The sequence below is a fragment of the Mustela nivalis genome (genome assembly GCF_964662115.1).
Source record: "Mustela nivalis genome assembly, chromosome: 2".
Lineage (NCBI taxonomy): Eukaryota > Metazoa > Chordata > Mammalia > Carnivora > Mustelidae > Mustela > Mustela nivalis.
The window spans coordinates 83435822-83461837 of record NC_139021.1 but is presented as its reverse complement, the minus strand read 5'-3'; the positions used below and the strand labels follow the sequence as shown (position 1 = coordinate 83461837).

Here is a 26016-nt window from a genome sequence, read left to right as displayed (position 1 = left end):
TGGTCTTCTCCAGCCTAGCCATTGCCTGGATAATGGTTACCCTGAATTCTCTTTCCAACATACTGTTCATGTCCATATCCAGTACTTCTGTGGTAGAGGGTACAGCCTCTCAAAGTTTGCTCTACTGAGTGTTCTTCCTCCTAGTCATTTTAGTGAGAGGTCGTTGAGGGGATATATAGCTGAATATATCAACCATGACCTAGGCAAGTTGCACCCTGGAATGTTTCAGAGCAATCTGCAGTCAGCACCAAAAAGAAAGGAAAAAGAAAAAAGAGAGAGAAAAAGGGAAAAAAAGAGAAAACCTAGCCAGAATGAGCCCCAAAGGTAAGATTTACAAAGTACCTAAACAAAAATGAACAAAGAAAAAGACTGACAAAATTAAAGACAAGAAAAAAAAAAAAAAAGAAAAACCCAGCCAAAATGAACCCCAAGAATAAGATTTATATAGTACAAAAACAAAAACAAATACACAGCAACACCAACAGAAGAAAAACATGGGACGGTGGTTATAAACCCTCAGTGTGGGCGAGGAATATTATTTCGGTCCTTCCTGGGTGACTCTTGTTATCTTTGTTAAAGGACTCAACTTTCCAGAGATACAGGGAAATTAAAACTAGTTTATATATAGGGGTAGTATTGAATAGGGAAAAAGGATTTCCTTGAAGCTTGTATCCATATGTATTAAAAAAAAAGAAAAGAAAAGAAAAGAAAAAAGGAAAACACAGGTATATGTATGAAAAAAGTTTAAGTTAAAAAGTTATTATGGAATATATTGTATTAAACCTCTAGGTGTAGTGGTAAGTAGGTTAAAAAAATTAAAAGAACAGGAATTGTGAGAACAAATTAAAAAAAAATGAAAAGCTGTACCTATGAAATATACAGGTTTGGGGGCAATATTGGGAGCTCAATATGTTCTTTTCCTCTGATGTTGGGGTTTTAGAGTTTTATGGGGACCCTGTGGTGGTTTTCTTTTTGTTCCTTTGGTTTTCCTTCTGGGGGAGGGGACTGCCGCATTGTTTTTCAGTCAGTTATACTTGGGCTGAGTCGCCCTGCCCCTTATCAAGGAGCTTGGCTCTATGAAAACCAGTTTTTCAGGCTTTTGTTCTCTGGGGGTTTTTGTTCTTTGGTGGCATTTTGTGGCTTTTAGGAGGTTTGGCAGAAAGCAAACTGTCTGCACCCATACCTCTGCCTCAGAGTGAAGCCTCAGTCTGCTCCCCTCTGAGTGGTCCAGAACACACAGACTCTCTCTCCACAAACTCCACTGAACACCGCAATCTCCAAAGGTGGTGTGCACCCCCAGCCACTGTCTCAGTGGTCCCTCAAGGCCCCTGCTGGGCTCTGTACCTCCATGCCACTAAAACTGCTAGCGATATTGGTCTGGTCCAGGTGAGCCCAAACCTGGGTGACTGCCGTTGCTGGGACTGCTATCTGGGGTCCACGCCCACACTGGGTGTGCTCAGACCTGCGGTTTGCAGGCCACAGAAGGTGGCGACCCAGGGAACCCAACCCGAGTCAGTGCGGGTTCTCTCAGTCCCGGGCTGGGCTCGCTCAGAACCTGCGGCCCCACGGGTTGTAGAAGGCTGCAGGTCCAGAGACTGAACCGGCCCCCACACCTGGCTCTCTCTGGTGCCAGAGAGAGTGTGCCCAGCTTAAGCGGTGGTACAAACTGTGGAAAGCTACGGGCTCAGAGACAATGGACTGGAGGCCCTACCCAGCTCTCTCTGGGATGGGTGGTCACCAGCGGTGACCATTTTGTGACTGTGGGCTTAGGCCCATGCCCATGACCACCTGATTCTACCAGTTTCCCCTTAAGATTTTTATTTTTATTATTATTATTTTTTTATATGAGTGCTTTAAACTGGACTCCAAGTTAATGCTTGTGCCCAATTACAAGGCACTTTCAAACTGTGGTATTACTTTCTAATCCGTCACCTCAGGTGGCTCCTCCCCCTTCTTTTTATCCTCCGATATCAGTCCAAGTGTTCCCACTCCGCTTTACTTCTCCACTGCTGTCTCTGCTCCCACTGAGATCCAGAAGTGTATAATCTTATATCTTAGGCTGATTTTATGGGTGTTCAGAATGTTCTGATAGATATTTAGCTCCCCTTAGGGGACCAGTTGCAACAGGGGCTCCTACTTCTCTGTCATATTGCCCCTCCTATTGTAAGAACTAATAATTCCTATAAGGCAGGTCTACTGGCAACAAAAATTTTCTCAATTTTTGTTTGTTTGAGAAAGTTTGTATTTCTCCTTCACTTTTGATAGATAATTTCATATCTATGAAATCTAGGGTACATAATTCTGCTTTGGTGTTTTTTCTCTCACTACTTTTAATATTTCACTTTACTCTTTCTTGCTTGCATGTTGCTGAGAAGTCAGATGTAATTTTTATCTTCATTTCTTTATAAATAGTTTTCTTTTTTCTCTTTATTTCTTCAGGATTTTTTCTTTTATTTTTGTTTTCTTATAGTTTGAAAATGATATATCTAAACAGGCATTTAAAATTTTTTTATTTTGGCACTTACCCTTCTTGGTGTTCTCTAAGCTTCCTGGATCTTTGGTTTGATGTCTGACATTAATTTGGGGTAATTTTTAGTCATTATTATTTCAAATATTTCTTTTGTTCCTTTCTTTCTTTTTTCTCATGGTATTCCCATTATGTGTATGTTTCACCTTTTGTAGCTGTCCCAGAGTCCTTGTTTTTCAGTTTTCTTCTCTTTGCTTTTCAGCTTTGGAGGGTTCTATTGATATCTCTTTGACAGCTCAGAGATTCTTTATCATCAGTGTAGCATCTACTAATAAGTCCATCAAAGGCATTCTTTGCTTTTGTTATAATTTTTTAAATTTTTTAAATTTTTAAAGATTTTATTTATTTATTTGACAGAGAGAGTGTGTGCCTGTGTGTCATAAGTGAGGGGAGAGGCAGAATGAAAGAATCTTCAAGGTGACTCCCCACTGAGTGCAGAACCCAATGTGGGACTTGATTCTAGAACCCATGGGCTCATGACCTAAGCCAAAACCAAGTGTTATACACTTAACTGACTGAGCCTCTCAGGTTCCCCTGTTACAGTGTTTTTATTTTTAGCATTTCTTTTTGATTCTTTCTTAGGAATCCCATCTTTCTGCTTGTTCTTGCACGTTACCTATGTAATCTATTAGAGTCTTTAGGATATTAATCATAGTTATTTTAAATTTCCAGTCTGATTTCAACTGTCCCACCATGTCTGCTTCTAATGCTTGCTCTTTCTCTTTGAATTGTGTTTTTTTGCCTTTTAATATGCCTTATAATTTTTTCTTCATAGCTGGACATGATGTACCAGACGAAAGGATAAAAATATACTCAATAGGCTTTTAGTAATACAATGGTGAGGCATGGGGGAAGGAAGGGTTTTGTAGTCCTATAATTAGGTTTCAGTCTTTTAATGATTCTCTGCCTTTGTACTGTGAACTTCATAAGTATTTCTCAGTTATTTTTCCTTCCCTTTTAGGTGGGAAAGGATGGCTAGAGCTGGCTAGAGTTGGGCATTTTCCTTCCCTGTGGTTAGTTAGGCTCCCTTAATACGCTAGGTATTAGGAGGTTAGGATCCAACCTCCTGAGAGCAGGTCTTATCAAGAAGAACATAGTGCTCTAGTGTATTTTAAAACACTTCCCTTTGCCCTTCCTTTGCCAGAGTAGGAAGAAAATTTTCTCCCATATTTATTGTGAGAACATAGGTAAGCTCCTGAAGGCAACACTCAAAAAAGTGCAGGTGGCTCCTATGATGGAGAACTCCTATGATTAAGAACTCCTCACAGAATTTTTAACTCTCAGACTGCAATGAACCTCCAACAGTTTGTTAATTACAGCTCAGAATTTCCAGTGCCAGCAGTGGTTCTCATGGTAGTTTCTTTTCTAACTTACTTACTTACTTTCTCCCTCCCTCTCTCCCTTTCCTTTTTAGGTTTTGTTTATTTTAGAGAAAGCATGAGCGGGAAGAGGCAGAGAGGTAGGGAGAAATAATCTAAAGTGAACTCTGTACTAAGCACAGAGCCCAGTACAGGCTCTATCCCAACCCAGAGATCATGACCTGAGCTGAAACCAGGAGTGAGATGCCACTGAGCCACCCAGGTATCCCTCCATGGCAGTTTCTGTTTGTGAGTCTCTGCTATCATCTAAGTTGTGACTCCTTGTTTGCCCATCTGTCTCTCCAATCTTGGGGGCTGTAGTTTGCTCTGTGTCCTTATCTCTTTTATGGATTCAAGAAGAGTTGTCAAATTTTCAGTCTGTTCAGCTTTTAATTGTTAGGATGGAGTGGTACATTTGAAGCATCTTACATGTGGAACTGGAATCACAGATGAAATTCTATAGTCCTTAAGCAGAAATTCCCTCTCCTTCATTCACTTAGCATTTGGCAATCAGCTTTCTACTTTTTATCTTCTATGATTATACTTTAGAATCATGAGCAGAATCATGTAATATTTACCTTATTGTGATTAGCTTATTTCACTTAGCATAATATTCTTGTGATTCATCCATGTTGTACTATGTAACAGAATTTCCTTCTTTTTTTCCCCTTAATTAACATGTAATGTATTATTTGTCCCAGGGGTACAGGTCTGTGAATCATCAGGCTTACACATTTCATAGCACTCACCATAGCACATACCCTCACCAATATCTATAACCCAGACACCCTATCCCTAAACCTCCGCCTCCCCAGCAACCCTCAGTTTGTTTCCTGAGATTAAGAGTCTCTTAAGGTTCCCCCACTCCTGATCTCATCATGCTTCATTTTTCCCTTCCCTACCCCCCACAACCCCTGCCCTGCCTCTCAAATTCCTCATATCAGGGAGGTCCTATGATAATTTTCTTTCTCTGATTGGCTTATATTTCTCAGCATAGTATCTTCTGGTTCCATCCACATCATTGCAAATGGCAAGATTTCATTTCTTTTGATGATTGCCTAGTATTCCATTGTGTATATATACACCACATCTTCTTTATCCACTCATATGTTGATGGACATCTAGCTCTTTCCAAAGCTTGGCTATTGTGGACATTGCAGCTACAAACATTTGAGTGCACATGCCCCTGTGGATCAATACATTTGTATCTTTAGGTTAAATACCCTTTAGTGTGATTGCTAGGTCATAGGATTGGTCTGTTTTCAACTTTTTGAGGAGCCTCCATACTGTTTTCCAGAGTGGCTGTACCAGCTTGCATTCCCACCAACAGTATAGGAAGGTTCCCCTTTCTCCACATCCTTGCCAACATTTGTCATTTCCTGGCTTGTTAATTTTAGCCATTCTGACTGGTGTGAGGTGGTATCCCATTGTGGTTTTGATTTGTATTTCCCTGATGCCGAGTGATATGGAGCACTTTTTCATGTGTCTCTTGGACATCTGCATGTCCTCTTTGCAGAAATGTCTGTTCATGTCTTCTGCCCCTTTCTTGATTGGATTATTTGTTCTTTGGGTGTTGAGTTTGATAAGTTCTGTATAGATTTTGGATACTAGCCCTTTATCTGCTATGTCATCTGTGAATATCTTCTCCCATTCTGCCAGTTGTCTTTTGGTTTTGTTGACTGTTTCCTTTGCTGTGCAAAAGCTTTTGATCTTGATGAAGTCCCAATAGTTCATTTTTGCCCTTGCTTTTCTTGCCTTTGGTGATGTTTCTAGAAAGAAATTGCTGTGGCTGAGGTCAAAGAAGTGGCTGCCTGTGTTCTCCTCAAGGATTTTGATGGATTCCTGTCTCACATTGAGGTCATTCATTCATTTTTGAATCTATTTTTCGTGTGCAGTATAAGGAAAAGGTGCAGTTTCATTCTTCTGCATGTGGCTGTCCAATTTTCCGAACACAATTTGTTGAAGAGACTGTCTTTTTTCCATTGGACATTTTTTCCTGCTTTGTTGAGATTAGTTGAACACAGAGTTGAAGGTCTATTTATGGGCTCTTTATTCTGTTCCATTGATCTGTATATCTGTTTTTGTGCCAGGGCCGTTCTGTCTTGATGATTACAGTTTTGTAATAGAGCTTGAAGTCTGGAATTGTGATGACACCAACTTCAACATTCCTCTGGCTATTTGGGGTCTTTTCTGGTTCCATATAAATTTTAGGGTTATTTGTTCCATTTCTTTGAAAAAAATGGATGGTATTTTGATAGGGATTGAGTTAAATGTGTAGATTGCTTTAGGTATCATAGATATTTTCACAATATTTGTTCTTCAAGTCCATGAGCATGGAATGTATTTCCATTTCTTTGTGTCTTCCTCAATTTCTTTCATGAGTACTTTATGGTTTTCTGAGTACAGATTCTTTGCATCTTTGGTTACTTTATTCCTAGGTGTCTTATGGTTTTGGGTGCAATGGTAAATGGGATCAGCTCCTTAATTTATCTTTTTTCTGTATAGAAATGCAACTGATTTCTGTGCATTGATTTTATATTCTGACATTGAATTCCTGTATGAGTTCTAGGAGTTTTGGAGTGGAGTCTTTGGGGTATTCCACCTCAAGTATCATCTCTTCTGCAAAGAGTGAGAGTTTGGCTTCTTCTTTGCCTATTCAGATGCCTTTTATTTCTTTTTTTTGTCTGGTTGCTGAGGCTAGGACTTCTAGTACTATGTTGAATAACAGCGGTGATAGTGGACAGCCCTGCCATGTTCCTGACCTTAGGGGAAAGCTCTCAGGTTTTCCCCATTGAGAATGATACTTGCTGTGGGTTTTTCATGGATGGTTTTTACGTACCCTCTATCCCTACATTTTGAAGAGTTTTGATCAAGAGAGGATGCTGTACTTTGTCAAATGCTTTTTAAGCATCTATTGAGAGATTCATATGGTTCTCGTTCTTTCTTTTATTAATGTATTGTATCACATCAATTGATTTGCAGAAGTTGAACCCACCTTGCAGCCCAGGAATAAATCCCACTATGTTGTGGCGAATAATCCTTTTAATGTACTGTTGGATCCTATTGGCTAGTATTATGGTGAGAATTTTTGCATCCATGTTCATTAAGGATATTGGTCTGTAATATTCCTTTTTGTTGGGGTCTTTATCTGGTTTTGGGATCAAGGTAATTCTGGCCTCATAAAATGAGTTTGGAAGTTTTCCTTCCATTTCTATTTTTGGAACAGTTTCAGGATAATAGGTATTAATTCTTCTTTAAATGTTTGGTAGAATTCCATGGGAAGCCATTTGGCCCTGGGCTCTTATTTGTTGGGAGATTTTTGATGACTGCTTCAATTTCTGTACTGGCTATGGGTCTGTTCAGGTTTTCTATTTCTTTCTGGCTCAGTTTTGGTAGTTTATATGTCTCTATGAATGCATCCATTTTTCCCAGATTGTCAAATTTACTGGCATATAGTTTCTTATAATATGTTTTTATAATTGTTTGTATTTCTTTGGTGTTGGTTGTGATCTCTCTTTGTTCATTCATGATTTTATCAATTTGGGTCCTTTCTCTTTTCTTTTTGATAAGTCTGGCCAGGGGCTTATCAATCTTATTAATTCTTTCAAAGAGCAAGCTCCTAGTTTCGTTGATCTGTTCTACTTTTCTTTTGGTTTCTATTTCATTGATTTCTGCTCTGATCTTTATTATTTCTCTTCTTCTGCCGGATTTAGGCTTTCTTTGCTGTTCTTTAGCTCCTTTAGGTGAAGGGTTAGGTTGCATACTTGAGACCTTTCTTGTTTCTTGAGAAAGGCTTGTATCACTATATGCTTTTCTCTCAGGACTGCCTCTGCTGTGTCCCAAAGATTTTGAACCGTTGTGTTTTCATTATCATTTGTTTCCATGAATTTTTAAAATTCTTTAATTTCCTGGTTGACCCATTCATTCTTTAATAGGATGCTCTTTAACCTCCGTGTATTTGAGTTCTTTCCAACTTTCCTCTTGTGATTGAATTCTAGTTTCAGATTATTGTGGTCTGAAAATATGCAGGGAATGATCCCAATCTTTTGGTATAGGTTGAGACCTGACTTATGACTCAGGATGTGATCTATTCTGGAGAATGTTCCATGTGCACTAGAGGAGAATGTGTATTCTGTTGCTTTGGGATGGAATGTCCTAAATATATCTGTGATGTCCATCTGGTCCGGTGTGTCATTTAAGACCTTTATTCCTTGTTGATCTTTTGCTTAGATGATCTATCCATTTTAGTGAGGGGCTCTTAAAGTCCTGTATTATTATTGTATTAATTTTATGTGTTTCTTTGATTTTGTTATTAATTCCTTTATATAATTGGCTGCTCCTATGTTAGAGGAATAGCTATTTTTAAAATTTTATTTTTTTCCATTTTATTTTATTTTATTTCTTTTCAGTGTTCCAAAATTCATTGTTTATGGACCACACCCAGTGCTCCATGCAATACATGCCCTCCATAATACCCACCACCAGGCTCACCCAACCCCCCCACTACCCTCCCCTCCAAACCCTTCAGTTTTTTACTCAGAGTTCAGTCTCTCATGGTTTATCTCCCCCTCTGATTTTCCCCATATTGCTTCTCCTCTCCCTCTTCCAATATCCTCCATGTTATTCCTTAAGCTCTACAAGTAAGTGAAACCAAGTGAAACCATATGATACTTGACTTCCTCTGCTGGACTTATTTCATTCAGCATAATCTCTTCTAGTCCTATCCATGTTGATATAAAAGTTAGGTATTCATCCTTTCTGCTGGAAGCACAATACTCCATTGTATATATAGACCATATCTTCTTTATCCATTCGTCCGTTGAAGGGCATCTTGGTTCTTTCCACAGTTTGGTGACTGTGTCCATTGCTGCTATGAACATTGGGGTACAGATGGCCCTTCTTTTCATTACATCTGTATCTTTGGGGTAAATACCCATTAGTGCAATTCCAGGGTCATAGGGTAGCTCTATTTTGATTTTTTGAGGAATTTCCACACTGTTTTCCAAAGTGTTTGCACCAACTTGCATTACCACCAACAGTGTAAGAGGGTTCCCCTTTCTCCATACCTTCTCCAACATATGATGTTTACTGTCTTGTTAATTTTTGCAATTCTACTTGTATAAAGTGGTATCTCAATGTTGTTTTGATTTGAATCTCCCTGATTGCTAATGATGATGAACATTTTCTTATGTGTCTGTTAGCCATTTGTATGTCTTCTTTGGAGAAATGTCTATTCATGTCTTTTGCCCATTTTCTGACATGATCATGTTTTTTTGGGTGTGGAGTTTGAGAAGTTCTTTATAGATCTTGGATACCAGCCCTTTGTCTATCGTGTCATTTGTAAATATCTTCTCCTATTCCGTGGCTTGCTTCTTTGTTTTGTTGACTGTTTCCTTTGCTGTGGCATAGCTTTTGATCTTGATGAAATCCCAACAGTTTATTTTTTCTTTTGTTTCCTTTGCCTTTGGAGACATATCATGAAAGAAGTTGCTGTGGGTGATGTCGAAGAGGTTACTGTCTATGTTCTTCTCTGGGATTTTGACAGATTCTTGCCTCACATTGAGGTCTTTTATCTATTTCAAGTTTATCTTTGTGTATGGTGTAAGAGAATGGTTGAGTTTCATTATTCTACACATAACTGCCCAATTTTTCCAGTACCATTTATTGAAGAGACTGTCTTTTTTCCACTGAATATTTTTTCTTGCTTTGTCAAAGATTATTTGACCGTAGAGCTGAGAGTCCATATGTGGACTCTGTTCTGTTCTACTGGTCTATATGTCTATTTTTGTTCCTGTGCTATGCTGTCCTGGTGATCACAGCTTTGTAGTAAAGCTTGAAATCAGGCAACGTGATATCCCAGATTTGTTTTCCTTTTTCAAAATTTCCTTAGCAATTCAAGGTCTTTTCTGGTTCCATACAAATTTTAGGAATGTTTTTTCTAGCACTTTGAAAAATGTCCATGGAATTTTAACTGGGATGGCATTGAAAGTATAGATTGCTCTGGGCAGTATAGACATTTTAAAAATATTTATTATCCAGACCCATGAGCATGGAATTGTCTTCTATCTTTTTGTGTCTTTAATTTCTTTCATGAGTGTTCTGTAATTCTTCAGCTACAAAGACATCCTTTATCTCTTTGTTTAGGTTTATTCCCAGGTATCTTATGGTTCTTGGTGCTATAGTAAATGGAATCAATTCTCTAATTTCCTTTTCTGTATTTTCATTATTTCTGTGTGAGAAAGCAACTGATTTCTGTACATTGATTTTATATCCTGCCACATTACTGAATTGCTGTATGAGTTCTAGTAGTTTGGGGTGGAGTCTTTTAGGTTTTCCATATAAAATATCATGTCATCTGCAAAGAGAGAGAGAGTTTGACTTCTTCATTGCTAATCTGATTGTTTTATTTCTTTTTGTTGTTTGATTGCTGTTACTAGGACTTTTAGTACTATGTTGAACAACAGTGGTGAGAGTGGGCATCCTTGTCGTGTTCCTGACATCAATGGGAAGGCTGTCAGCTTTTCCCCATTGAGGATGATATTTGCTGTGGGTTTTTCATGGGTAGATTTTATGAAGTTGAGGAATGTTCCCTCTATCCCTATATTTTTGAAGGGTTTTAATCAGGAACAGATGCTGGATTTTATGAAATGCTTTTTTCTGCATCAATTGAGAGGACCATGTGGTTCTTGTCAATTGCTTTTTCTTCATCGAGAGGACCATGTGGTTTTTCTATCCTCTTATTGATTTGTTCTGTCATATTGATTGATTTGCACATGTTGAACCACACTTGCATCCCATGGATCAATCCCATCTGGTCAGGGTGGATAATATTTTTAATATACTTTTGTATTCTGGATTAGCTAGAATCTTGTTGAGAATCTTGGCATCCATATTCATCAGGGATATTGGTCTGAAATTCTCCTTTTTGGTGGGGTCTTTGCCTGGTTTGGGGATCAGGGTATGCCCTGAATGAAAATGAAATGAAAATATTTTTATATTTAAAACAAAATATCTTCTATATTTTAAATTTTTAAAATTTAAAATATTTTAATATTTAAAATTGTTAGAGATATTTTTTCTCTTTTGTTAACTTACATAATTTCTATTTACTCTCTTTTCAAGTTCACTAATGTTGTCTTATGTCCTCCTCATTCTCTTGACCCAATTCAGTAAGTTTTAAAATTTGCTTATGGTATTTGTTGAGGTCTACGATTTCCATTTGTTTTTTTTTAAGTTTTCTTTTATTGATACTTTCTGTATTTACATCCGTTTTGAAACTGTTCATGATTGTTACAGTACCATTTGTGTCATAGTTGTTGTAAAGATTTTTTCAGATAATTCCAATACTTGGTATCATTTTGAAGTTGATATCTTTTGTCATTGTCTTCTCCCATATGATTTGAAATTTTTCTGGTTCTTCATATGCAGAATAATTTTGAATTATATCCTGGATATTTTACATATTATTATTTGAGACTGGATGTTATTTAAATCCTATGGAGAATGTTTATATTTTTGTTTGAACAGGTAGTTGACCACTGGTTAGTTTCAGGCTGTGGTTCCAATGCCAGTTTAGTTTTAAAAGACTTGGCAGTGCTATTCAGATCTGTCCCACCTATATACTATTCATTAGTGAATCTAGGGCCTACATGAAGGTTTATCTGTTGGTTTAGATCTCAGAGTCTTTGGTATTCACACATCCTTACTTTAGGGATGAGCCCAGGAGTTAATAAAGAGCTTTCTGTGTTTGCCTTTCTTCCCTCTACGAACCTCTTTCATACTTTCCAGTTCCCTGGCTCCATTTTTGGTCTTTTGATGGGTTAGCTGATGCTTTAGTTTACCTGCTTTGCTGTACATTTCTGTGGTCTTCTGATGTCCAGGGCTAAGTAGTGATAGAACAGAGAGAGCAAAGAAAGCAATTGAGATTGGCCCCACCCTACTGAATCCCAGATCCTGTGAACAGGGGCAGAAGTTCTCCCTCAGAGTGTTGGTTCCTGTTTGCTTCTGTGCATAGGCACTGAGATGTGAGAGAATGGAGAAATGAAAGGCCCAAAACAAACAAACAAACAAATAAACAATAAGCAAAGAACGGTACAGTATCTGTACTATCCCTATATGTTAGGAATTTTCTTTCCTGGTTCTTAAACCTGAGGAAGAGGTCTCCTGAGCTGCCTCTGTCTAAGCTTCAGTGCCTATTTCCAGCTTTCTGGTGAACTGAGTTCAGGGTGGGAAATAGCAGGGGACAAAAAAAAAAAAAAAACAGTATCACTTGTTGGTACCTCAAAATCTGGTCTTCTTTCCCAATCCCCCCAGTAGGGTTTACTCTTCAGCATCTTTCTGTAGCTGTACCATGTATTTTATCAAAATTTTCTAGTTGTATTCAGTGGGAGAAACTGGGTAGAATGTGTTACTGCATTTTGACTGAAACTGGAACTCTTGATTAGGTATAAGTAATTTTTCTACCATAAGAGTAATTCTTGGCATATAAAAATTATTTTTCTTTCGTTGTCAGTGACAGTATACGAAGTGCATGTGGCAACAGGTGAGCGTTGGAATGCTGGAACAGGAGCAAGTGTGTACATTTCTATCTATGGGGAAAAGGGAGATTCAGGATCTAGACAACTATTTCGATCAAAGAACTCCTTCAGTTTTTTAAGAGGACAAGTAAGTGACAAAATCCTTTGTTTGATTTTTTAAAATTGTGGTAAAACAATAAAATAAAACTTTACTAAAGTCATAATTATGTTTAAGTGTTTTTAAGTTCCCTAGTGTTAAGTATATTCACAGTAATCTAGACATTTTTCATCCTGCAAAACTGAAATTCTGTACTGATTAAAGAACTGCATATTTATCCCTCTCCTCAGCCCTTGTCAATCACATTTTACTTTCTGTTTCTATAAATTTGACTACTTCAGATATCTCATATAATTGGAATCACATAATAATTGTCTTTTTGTGACTGGCTTATTCCACTTAGCATAATGTCTTCAATATTCATCCATGCTTACAGTGTGATAGGATTTCCTTCCTTTTTAAAGCTGGATAGTATTTTATTGTACACATATACCACATTATTTAATCGATTCATACATTGATGGAAATTTTGGTTGTCAAACTCTGGCCTATTAAAAATAATGTAATATGTGTGCAAATATCCCTTTAGTTCTGTTCATTCAATACTTTTGAATATATGCAGGACAGCTGGATTATATGGAACTTATATTTTTAATTTTTTGAGGAATTGGCATAGTGTTTTCAAAGTAAATGCATCATTTTACAGTCTCACCAACAATGCACAAGGGTTCCAGTTTCTTCACATCCTTGCTTATTTTTTGTTTTTAAATTCAAAATTTTTTATGTTGTAACCATCCTAATGGATGTGAGGTGTTGTCTCATCATGGTTTTGATTTGCTTCTCTCTACTGTTAAATGTTACTTTCACATCATTTGTGTATCATATTTGCAGAGATGTTTATTCAAGTCCTTGGCTGTTTTAAAATTTAGACATTTGTCTATTTCTTGTTGAGTTGTAGTTCTTTTTCCTTTTTTTAAAGATTTTATTTGTTTGACATAGAGAGAGAGACAGCAAGAACAGGAACACAATCAGGGGGAGTGGGAGAGGGAGAAGCAGGCTTTCCACAGAGAACAGAGCCCAATATGGAGCTTGATCCCAGGACCCTCGGATCACGACCCGAGCTGAAGGCAAGGTGCTGCACGACTGAGCCACTTAGGTACCCCAAGGAGTTCTTTATGTACTCTGGATAAAGCTCTTATTACAAATATGATTTGTAAATATTTTCTTCCATTCTGGAATTTGCCTTTTTATTCTTTTATTTGTATCCTTTGATGCTCAGAAGTTTTTAATTCATGTAGTCTCCTTTGTCTATTTTGCTTTTTTCTTTTTCTATATTTTTGGTATCATATCTAAGAAATCATTGCTAAATCCAGTGTTCCCAAGCTTTCTCCCTATTTTTTTTTCTAAGAGTTTTTAGTTTTGATTTTTCTGTTTATAATTTTAATCCATTTTGAGTTAATTTTGTATATGATATAAGGTAAGGGTCCAACTTCATTCTTTTGCATGTGGATATCTATATTCATTAACAGTATTTTGAAGAGACTTTCTTTTCCTTATTAAGTGGTCTTGACACCTTGGTCAGAGATGTTTGAAAAAAATATAAACATATTATATTTTTCTGGGCTCCCTGTTCTAGAGTATTTGTCTATATATCTGTCTTTATGTTAGTACCATGCTGTTTTAATTACTATAGTTTTGTAATATGTATTAAGATTAAGGAGTGTGAAATTTCTAAGTTTGTTCTTCTTTACATTTATTTGTATTTATTTATGTATTTATTTATTTAATTTTTAATTTTTTATAGACATATAATATATTTTTATCCCAGGGGTACAGGTCTGTGAATCACCAGGTTTACACACTTCACAGCACTCACTACAGCACATACCCTCCCCAATGTCCATAACCCCACCACCCTCTCCCTCCCCCCTCCCCCCAGCCACCCTCAGTTTGTTTTGTGACATTAAGAGCCTCTTATGGTTTGTCTCCCTTCTAATCCCATCTTGTTTCATTTATTCTTTTCCTACCCCCCCAAACCCTCCAAGTTGCATCTCCACTACTTCATATCAGGGAGATCATATGATAGTTGTCTTTCCTGATTGACTTATTTCACTAAGCATAATACCCTCTAGTTCCATCCATGTCATTGCAAATGGCAAGATTTCATTTCTTTTGATCTCTGCATAATATTCCTTGTATATATATACCATATCTTCTTTATTGATTTATCTGTTGATTGACATCTAGGTTCTTTCCACAGTTTGGCTATTGTGGACATTGCTTCTATAAACATTCGGGTGCATGTCCCCCTTCAGATCACTACGTTTGTATCTTTAGGGTAAATACCCAGTAGTGCAATTGCTGGTTTGTAGGGTAGCTCTATTTTCAACTTTTTGAGAAACATCCATGCTATTTTCCAGAGTGGTATTACCAGCTTGCATTCCCACCAACAGGGTTGGAGGGTTCTCCTTTCTCTGCATCCTTTGCAGCATCTGTCATATCCTGACTTGTTATTAATTGGTCATCTTGAATTTGTATGTCCATTTCTCTTAGATTTTTTTTTTTTTTGACAATTTTTCAGATAAGCTCTTTGGCCCTTTCTCTTTCTTCTTCTGTGATTTGCACAATGTATATACCAATCTGCTTGTGGTATTCCATGAATCTCTTCTGTTCTCTTCAGTTTTCTTCATTTTTTTCCTCCCATTATGATGATTTCAAATGGTCTGTCTTCAAGGTTACTTTTTTTTCTTCTGCCTGATCAAATCAGTTTAAATTTATTTCTCAGAAAGTTTAGAGATCTTCATTTCTTTATGATTGGTTTCTGTAATTTATTTTATTCCTTTGATTGAGCTATGTTTCCTTTTTATATGTCTTGTGATCTTTTGTTGAGATTTGGCATTTGAAAAAACAACTATCTTCCCTACTCTTGAAGGACTGCATTTAGAGAGGAAGCCCTCACCAATGAATCTGGTTAGAGTTTTCAGGGCCTCTCATACTATTTTTGGCTATATCCACTCCTCTCTGGGCTTGTATATGTGCTTTTAACTGTCTTAATTTCCCTAAGCTGCTTGCTCCTGTTTCTTCTCCTGTGCTCATATTCTCTTAAGCTCCACCCCTTGTCTGCCTGCTCTGACTTGTCACAGTCCTCCCCTCTGTTTTCATTGGCTTCCAAACTCTGTTGCCATTAGTATTTGAGTTATGTGAGAGAGAAATCAGTTCTTTGAGCAGCTCCCAGAGAAGTCAGAATTTTGTGTACATTATCTACTCCTTTGTTTTTGTCGCAGAAGAGGATCCAGGATATGGAAAGTTTCCTCTTAATTAAAACACACTATGCCAAGTAGAGCATGAAAAGGTCACAAGCTTCCCTACCTCTTTTGATGGAGTTCCTTTTTTATTATGCATTCAAGTAGGTACTGCAGCTTTTCATCTGGTGTCCAGAATTTGCACTGAATTATTATAGCCCATATATTATTGTTAAAATAGTGTCTCCACTGGGGAATGAGGGCTTGGTTTTCCCTAGTCCACCATCTTGTTGAAGTGAAGTCATCCTCTGTTGTCTGATTTTTAAATCTACCTTTGTATTGTTAAATGTCATTCACTGTATATAGCAACTTTCATTGTCAAATGTGGAAATTGAATATATAATATCATTTTTATTATTACTAATATTAATTATATTTAAATGAGTAAAGCATAAAAGGATCATTACATTTAAATTATTACAGCTTTTTTTTTTTTTGATGACCCAAATAATTTTTAACTGAGTATGACAGGATATTTTCTTTACATGTTTCCTTTATTTTTCTTGGCATTCTCTATATCAATGATCATAAATATTATAACATAATTTTCTCTGCTATTATTTTGTTTGCACAGAAATTCCTCCTTTCTATCAGATGTGTGTCATAGATAAAGGGAGGATAATGTTACACATTAATCTGTATTAGGGAGAGACAATATATTTTTTAAGTGAATGGCATTATACGTTATTTATATTCTTTATAGTCCACTTATGTAAAGACAAAGTGGCTGTAAAGTAGTTTTGTGATATATCAGAGGAACTGGTCTCTAATCCTCGATCTGTGCCTCACTCTTCCTTTTGTGGAATAAATATTCTTCTCACTGAGTGACTTCTAAGGCTAAAGTAAAATGTATATGAAAATATTTTAAAATGTGTAAGTCACTATATAAATGAAAATGTTATTTTTGTTTTGTTATTTTTCAACTGATATGCTACATCTAATATTTTTTCCTTACATTTTAACCTATAATATTATCTTAGTTTTTATCAAAGGAACTTTGTGCGGCTTACTTTAACCCATATTCTGAATACATAAACCTTTGGAGTAGAAAGATGAATAATTTTTATTGTAGCAGCACATTGGGATTCAGATAGTTGTTATAAATTTCTAATAATTTTTTTCATCAATATCCTAAAGTTACTTTAGAAACATTATATTTGTCAATGGCCTATAAACATTGCTTAAAAAATTTCATCCTAGGGAAGGTATGTATTGGTTACATTCAAAGGACTGAAAAACAAAGGTATATTTTATAATTATTTCATATGTGCTAATATTTGAAACATATATTTGTAGGATCCCCAAATTTATGTTTTTATAATGACATATGGCTAACAAAAATGAGTGGAGTATATTAAAAATCTTATTATGTTCTGCAAATTAACATTGTTAGTTCAAATTTAGATTTATTGAATGACACTGATTCTTTTCCCAATCAATTTTTAGTATATCTTAATATATAATCTTACTAAAAATCATTCTCATAGTCCAGATATAACTATACTCTTTTGATTTGTTGCAGACTGACACCTTCTCCCTAGAAGCTGTGCACCTTGGGGATTTGTATAAGATTGTCATAGGTCATGATGGGGTTGGCCCAGGTAAAAAAGCCTTATATAAGTAGATATTCAAGGCTTGATTCCACTCTTTTCATGTAAAACCCTGTGAAAATTTAGTTAATAATTATAACAAACATATAAGAAATTCATCTTTAAGTACTGACTATCTGAAATTAAAATAATGGACACAAATATTCTTTAAATTTTAAGCAGATGTGGGTTTTTTTTTTTTTTTTGGTTTTTTTTTTTTTTTTTGGCTGTAGGCTTGTCCAAGAAGATGCTCTGTCTAAAATGCTAGAATGAGTGATGCATAAAATTCAGGGGAATTTGGGATTTATATGCTGTGGCATGTGGTGGCATTCTAACATGCTACTTGTGGATATAGCAACGGTGTCTGCTGGCAGTGATATTTTATGAAGTAGTAGCAACTAGTGTCAACAGTGGCATGTTGAGGAGACTGTCTTGGGAACAAGTTCACAGTTGTGTTTCCTGCTGCTATTTTGTTTATGCTTCTCTCTCAATTTTCCCATCAGTTCAGCGAGATGACCTACAACTTCCCAATAAGTTCATTTTCAGCTACTGTGTAAAACAAACATAAGATAAGCAAAATTCTTCCAACAAAAGATAAGAGTACTAATGTGTATATACCACAAAATGGATAAAACATCACACAAGAGGATAAATTCTTTCACTAAAAAGTATCAATGCATAATTGTCAAAGTGTTAAAAACAAAAGGTTTTTTTTTTTTTTTTACCAGTATATACTGGAAATGTGTTTAAATAATTAATGAGAATACTAGCAAGGTGAGAAAACTTGCACAAAGGAAGTTACATGAAACTGAAAAATATATTCCTATAATCAGTGAAAACAAAAAGAATGTTGAGTGAGATTGATAAATTAAATTTAAAATGTGACTAATGTCGTAAGACAGTAAAAACATACCTGTGATGTTGTCTTCTCTCTTGGTTGTAATTTGTTTATAATTTGACCAGACTCAAATCTTTTGCAGTTTATTTTATATCAGTTGTAGGCTAATTTTATAATCTGGGCTCTTATCCATAGTAAATACTATGTTAAATCGCATTTTGCTTCTGTAGGGAGTCACATGACTATCAGGCAGGCTTGTTAGACAATGCTTTAGTACAACATTAATAGGACATGTAAATGTGCACAAGCTAACACAAGCAACTAATTCAATTTTATAAATATTTTTGGTGGATCTACTATGTACAAAGTGCTGTACTGAGTACTCTCTATAGTAAATACAAGGATGATTAAGATGGGATGCCTGCCCTTTAGTATACCAAGAGGTAGCAAGATGATTTTAAATCCCAAAAGTTTGATACAACATTTTGCTTCCTGATTCTAGTTGGAAGTCCTGTCTTTTTTCCTCCAAATTCTGATTTTCTTAATTTACCTAAATAGAATCTAAGTAAATGAGATATTATTGCTGTGACATAATGAAGAGTAGTAAGGTGACTAACATAACATAAGAAAAAAAAAAACCAATTTACTATTTCAATAAAAGACCCCCACCCCCAAAATGTTAACCAGTAGCACATATTTGAATTCAGAACCTGTCAGTTGTTGACTTTTTGATCTTGAGCAAGTAACTTAAACTCTCTGAGTTTCAGTTTGTCATCTGTAAAATGAATGAATACTTTGTATAGTTATTGTGAGGATTATGTGAGGTTGTTTGTGAATGGCTGTGCAGAGGGCACCAGGCTGGCTCTGTTGGTAGATCTCTTGATCTTGGGGTGGTGAGTTTGAGCCCCACATTGGGTATAAAGATTACTTGAAAATAAAATCTTTAAAAAAAAAAAGAATGGCAAAGCAGTATACACTTGACAGTGAATTATCCATAGATAGTAATTAGAACTTTTTAATTTGCATTTTAAATACAAATTCAACATATAGTTTTTATAAAATTAATCTATTTTCTTCCATTTCTACATTTTACCCACATGCATTTTAAGGAGGAAATGAAAAATTCCTTTTATAATCTTGCCTCCTTCAACTCTTCTCCAGCTCTTTATTTTTAAAATCAGCAGATATTTATCTAAGAACATTTTTAGGAGTTGGTGGTGATGGAAATGGCCAGGGCAAGCAGGTTGTGTTTCCCACTGGTTAAGAAGGAAAAGGAAAAGGTAGCCAGCCTTTTTTTCCTTAGCTGGTTGTGCTACTTCCCTTGGGTTCAGTCAGCCAACATTCATTGAATCTTTGCCGCATGTGACTTACAGTCCTCATTTTAGGAGTGGAAAAGTGTCTCCTTCATACGGCCACTTCTCTTCCACCACCCTGGATATTTGGCTTTATATAGTGTATTCTGTAGGGAAATAGAACTCAGTATTTACCAACCCCCTGACCAAAAGTGATTAAGCTGTGGGTCATTGTTTTTTTTAACTTAAAAAATACTGTTATTTTAAACTTACATCCGTTTTGTAATTCAAGAAGTAATAACATGCTAAGAATACTTTCTGAAATAGTTTCAAACTGTTTCATTATTGCTATTACAAATTTTTCTCTCAGAAAGTCTTATTCAGAGTATCTTCAGTCATTATTTGTTTATAAGAGATGAAGAACATTAAAGTTACTGAATAAATCCTAGTAGATCTAAGTTGCAGAGAAATTTGGGATCACTTGTTGGGTAACTGGGTAAATTACTGTTTCTTCTAGTAACAGAGGGTGAGGATCTCAGTGGTTAAAGTTTACCAGTAATCAAATGGTTTCAATTTCTCTTAAACCTTAGTCCTTTTGATAACATCTCAGAGGGAGAGTTTACAGGATGAAAAGGACATTATTCGATTAAAAAAGATAATTTTAGGGGCGCCTGGGTGGCTCAGTGGGTTAAGCCGCTGCCTTCGGCTCAGGTCATGATCTCAGGGTCCTGGGATCGAGTCCCGCATCGGGCTCTCTGCTCAGCAGGGAGCCTGCTTCCTCCTCTTTCTCTCTGCCTGCCTCTCTGCCTACTTGTGATCTCTCTCTGTCAAATAAATAAATAAAATCTTTAAAAAAAAAGATAATTTTAAAAATGTGGTAGCATTTTGTAGCAGAGAGAAGTTTAAACATAAAAAATGTTGGGAGGGGTAATGCACAAAAACAAAGACATATTTGTTTAAGTACCCTACATTATGTGAATATAATTCCCCCTTCTGTTAAGGCTATAAACTACACTGTATAAATATGTGTATTGGATATTACAAACTGCTATGCTTCTTTATATGTGAGACTTAACTTACCACAAAGCATTTTGAAATCATATTACATTCTTTTGGGTATGTGGTAGTAGATTTGGTTTTCTGATATAATAATCTCTGTTTAATGTATATAATACAATGTTTTTGAGGAAGCTGCTGAATAAATTATAAAAATATTACTAATATAACATAAGAAAAAATGAATTAAAAAAATTAAAGTGTTTCTGTGAATTTTTTGGAGGAAGTACAAGTGTGTTTTGGAGATACTACAATCTCCAGACCACTTCAATGAAGTGAGTATGACAATAAAGTGAGTCAAATAAATTTTTTGCTTTCCCAGTGTAGTCTTTTAAGTACATGATGGCATTATGTCTGAAAAAAATATATATCTTAATTAAAAAATATTTTATTGCTAACAAATACTAGGCATCATCTGAGCTTTTAGTAAGTTGTAATCTTTTTGCTGGTAGATGGTCTTATCTCAATGTTGATGGCTGCTGACTGATTAGGATAGGGGTTGCTGAAGGGTAGAGCAGCTATGGCAATTTAAAAAATTAAGACAATGAAGTTTACCCCATCAATTGACTCTTCCACAACCGATTTATCTGTAGGGCATGGTGCTGTGAGATAGCATTTTTCCCACAGTAGAAATTCTTTCAAAATTGAAGCCAATCCTTTCAAATACTGTTGCTGCTTAATCAATTAATTTTATGTAATATTCTAAATCCTTTGTCATTTCAACAATCTTCAAAGTACACTCAGTGGGAGTAGATTTCATTGCAAGAAACCACTTGCTCTGTTCATCCATAAGCAGCAGCTCCTCTTTTGTAAAAGTGTTATTATGAGATTGCAGTATTCAGTCACATGTTCAGGTTCCACTTCTTATTCTAGTTCTCTTAGAGTTTCCATCCCATGCGCAGTTAAGTCCTCCGCTAAAGTCTTAAACCCTCAGAGTCATCCATGAGGGTCGGAATCAACTTCTGTTAATACTGATATTTTGACCTCTTCCTATGAATTGCAAATGTTCTTAATGGCATCTAGAATGGTGAATTCTTTCCAGATTTCCAATTTACTTTATCCAGATTTTCAGATGAATCACTATGTATGGCAGCTATAGCCTTATGATATGTATTTTTAAAATAACACTTAAAAGTTGAAATTACTCCTTGATCTATGGCCTACAGAATGGATATTGTGTTAACCAGCGTGACAACAACATTAATCTCATTGTACGTCTCCATTAGGGTTCTTAGTTAACCAGCTACATTGTATCGTACATTGTACATTACTGTAATATATTGCAGGAATATTTTGAAAGGAATCTTTTTTTCCCTCAACAGTGAGGGTTTACTTTAATTTGTTAAAAAATGTATCTGTGAAACATAATAAAGTGAAGCACAATAAAAGGAGGTATGTCTACAATGCTTAATATAGAAAGTATTTTCAGTTAATGTGGAGATACACCAATTAATACTTTATTAAATTAGTAGAGATACCCCCCCCCAAAATGCCCACTTTCACTACTTTTATTCAACAAGTATTGGAAGTCCTAGCTAGATCAATTAATCAACAAAATAAATAAAGGCATCCAAATTGCAAAGGAAGAAATAAAACTGTCACTATTTGTAGACATAATATTATCTGTAGAAACCCCTACAGACTCCATCAAAAATTGTTAGAATTAATAAAATTCAGTAAAATTGCAGGATATGAACCCATATACAAAATTCTATTGCATTTCTATACATTAATAAGGAAGTTTCAGAAAGAGAAATTTTTAAAAATCTCATTTACATTTGCAATAGAAAGAATAAGATACCTAGGAATTAATTTAAACAAGGAAGTGAAAGACCTGTATACTGAAAATTGTTAAGATATTGATGAAAGAAATTGAAGAAGACACAAATAAATGGTGAGGTATTCTATGCTCATGGACTGGAAGAATTAATATTGTTAAAATGTTCATACTAGGGGCACCTGGGTGGCTCAGTGGGTTAAGCCGCTGCCTTCGGCTCAGGTCATGATCTCAGGGTCCTGGGATCGAGTCCCGCATCGGGCTCTCTGCTCAGCAGGGAGCCTGCTTCCCTCTCTCTCTCTCTGCCTGCCTCTCCGACTACTTGTGATTTCTCTCTGTCAAATAAATAAATAAAATCTTTAAAAAAAATGTTCATACTATCCAAAAAAATCTATAGATTCAGGGGAATCTCCATGAAAAACTCCAATGGCATTTTTTATAGAAATAGAGCAAAAAATTCTAAAATATTTATAGATCTATGAAAGACCCTGAATAGTCAAAATAATCTTGAGGAGAATAAAGAACGAAGTGATTTTAAGCTATAATACAAAACTATAGTAATCAAAACACTATGGTGTTTATGTAAATGAAGCAGAATAGAGAACAGCAACAAGCCCACACTTGTATGGTCAACTACTTTACAACAAAGGAGCCAAGAATATACATTGTGGAAAGGATAGTCTCTTCAATAACTGGTGTTGGGAAAAGTGGACAGCGACATGCAAAAAAAAAAAAAAAAAAAAAAAAAAAAAAAAAAAAAACCCTGCAACACTATGTTACATCCCCACAAAAACTAACTCAAAATGGATCAAAGACTTAAATATGTAAGACCTGAAACTATGAAATTTCCAACAGAAAACATATGTGGTGAGCTTTTTAACATCATCCTTGCAAAGATTTTTTTGGATTTGGTACCAAAAGCATAGGCATCCAAAATAAAAATAAAAAGCAGGATTACATCAAACTAAAAAGCTTCTGCACAACAAAGGAAATTATCAAAAAATGAAAAGATGTACTTACAGTATGGAAAAATATTTGTAAATCATATATCTGATAAGTGGTTAATATTCAAAATATATAAAGAAGTTATACAACTTAATAGCAAAAACCAAAACCAAAAAACAAAAGCCCTATACAATACAGTTAAAAAATGGGCAGAGGATCTGAATAGACATTTTTCCAAAGAACTCATCCAGATGGCCAACAGGTACATGAAAGCCTGCTTAACATCAGTAATCATCAGGGAAATGCACATCAAAACCACTTTGGGTATTACATTGCACCTGTTAGAATGGCTATCATCAAAAAGACAAGAGATAACAAGTACTGGAATGGTTAGATAGGGAAACTGTATGCACTGTGGTGGGAATGTAAATTGGTACAAGTGCTGAGGAAAGCAGTATAGGCGTTTCTCCCCAAATGAAAATAGAATTACCGTATGATCCAGCAATCCAACTTCTGAGTATATATCCAAAAGAAATTAATTCACTATCTCACAGACATAAATGCACTCTCATGTTCATTGCAGCATTGTTCACAGTGGCCAATACATGGAAATCACCTATTCACCTATGTGTCCATCAGCAGATGAATAGGTAAAGAATTGTGGTCTATATATAGAATGAATATTATTCTGCTCTAAAAAAAAAATAAAATCCTGCCATTTGTGACAATGTGAATGAACTTGGAGGACATTATGCTAAGCAAAAAAAGAGAGACAAATACTGTGTGATCTAACTTATAGGTGGAATGTAAAAAAGCTGAACTCATAGAAATAATAAAATTAATGGTCATTGGGGGCTGGGTGATAGGGGAAAAGAGGAGACGTTGATCAAAGGGCATAAGCTTCCAGTTATAAGGGAAATAAATTCCGGGATCTAATGTATAGCATGATAACTCTAGTTAATAATACCATATTAACAATTGAAACTTTCTATGAGACTAGATTTTGAATTTTCTTACCATAACAACAACAAAAACAACAAATATAATTATGTTATGTGACAGATATGTTAACCAACCTTATTTTGGTAATTATAGAGCAATATATACATTTTTCAAATCAATGTTATATACCTTAAATTCATACAATATTATATGTCAATTATATCTCAGTAAAGTTGGGAAAAACAAGTAATGTAAGAAATAAAGAAAAATTGGGAAAAATGAGAGAAAGAAAATAATGAAGACAAAAACAGAAATCAAAGATTGGAAATAGAAAAACAGAATTGATGTTACTTATAGGAATGGATACCTAAGGGAAAAAAGTACAAACCCTTACATAGTAAACCAACAATGAAAAGTCCAATAAAAATGAGAAGAAAAAAAATGCCAAAATAAGATATAGGGAATATAATGCAAATATATATCAGATAAAAGTTTTGAGACTATTATACACAGTTTTGGGTAAATAAATTTAAAGCTCTGAATGAACTGGATGATAATTTAAGACAAATTGGCCAAAGAAATTTAGCCTAAGAAATTATGAATGACCTAGGAAGGCAAATTTGACTCAATATTGCTCAAAGAAAAAAATAGAAAATGACAGTAATCAATAATAATAAACATTTTTAGAAGGCTAATCTCTTTGAAAACCTCTGTTTCGATTTGGATTTATCAGCACTTTCTCTAAAGTGTCCATGAAACAGACATTTTCAGTGCTATGTAAAATGTTCCAGATTATGGAACTGGAAACTTCTAAATAGACTTAGTGATACTGAAACTTGAAAATGTACAAAATATAGAACTATGATTTAGTGCTTCTTATTTTGTTCTCTATTATGTTCCCAGTATGAGTAAGAATGCCTACAGACCTCAGAGGACATATTCCAAAGGACTTATCTTTTTGTTTACATATTCATGTTTTCTAATGAAAATGCAAGCAACTATTTTTATTTGATAATTTTCCTATCTTTGTTTAAAAAAGTATTTTCTATGGTCTGTTTGTGGACCCCCTACATTAATATGTTGAAATCTTAAGGCCCTATGCAATGTTGTTAGTAGTTGGGGCCTGTGGAAGGTGGAGCCTTGAGGAACGCTCTTATAACAGTGGTTCCAGAGAGAGAACACTAGTGCCTTTCACTTTGTGAGGATGCAGTGAGGAAGTGCAGACTATAAACCCTGAAGAGAGTCCTCACCAGGTGGCTATGCCAGTGACTTGATGGAGTCAAGAGTACTTGGAGTACCTGGCCTCCAGAACTGAGTAATGAATTTCTGTTGTTTATAAGCTAGCCAGTTTGTGGTATTTTGTTATAGCAGTCCAATCCGACAAAGACATTACATTTTAATTTGACAGTTAAATTTCTCATTTCCCTTCCCCCCAAATATTCTAATAAAATTGACAATCCTGGGTGTTTTCCCAATTACAGAAGGTCATGTGTCCCATAGTGTTTGTTTTGTCTAGAAGAACAGTTGTAGACCAGCCTTACTGATAAATGCATGGACAGATATCCTAAGTTAAGTGTGTACAAAATGAAATCAAGAAGTATGATAAAGGAATAATACACAACAAACTAAGTAGGGTTCATGCCAAGAAATTGAAAAGTAGTTGGGGCGCCTGGGTGGCTCAGTGGGTTAAGCCGCTGCCTTCGGCTCAGGTCATGATCTCGGGGTCCTTGGATCGAGTCCCGCATCAGGCTCTCTGCTCAGCAGGGAGCCTGCTTCCTCCTCTCTCTCTCTCTGCCTGCTCTCTGCCTACTTGTGA

At 35.6% G+C, this 26016-nt stretch overlaps 1 protein-coding gene across 14 annotated transcripts in view; it reads left to right on the top strand.

Moving 5' to 3' along the window:
* RP1 (RP1 axonemal microtubule associated) overlaps positions 1-26016 on the top strand; it is a 357833-nt gene that overhangs the window by 131705 nt on the left and 200112 nt on the right. For 12 of the 14 annotated variants that reach the window (XR_014308427.1, XR_014308428.1, XR_014308429.1 and 9 more), the window contains exons 7-8: positions 12398-12549; positions 17284-17362. Coding sequence is in view for 11 of the 14 variants with exons in the window: in XM_082719229.1 (XP_082575355.1) it covers positions 12398-12549; positions 17284-17362 (231 nt within the window). In the remaining 3 variants the exon portion in view is untranslated. The remainder of the gene's footprint in view (positions 1-12397; positions 12550-17283; positions 17363-26016) is intronic. The other 2 variants (XM_082719226.1, XM_082719227.1) reach the window with 1 other exon arrangement.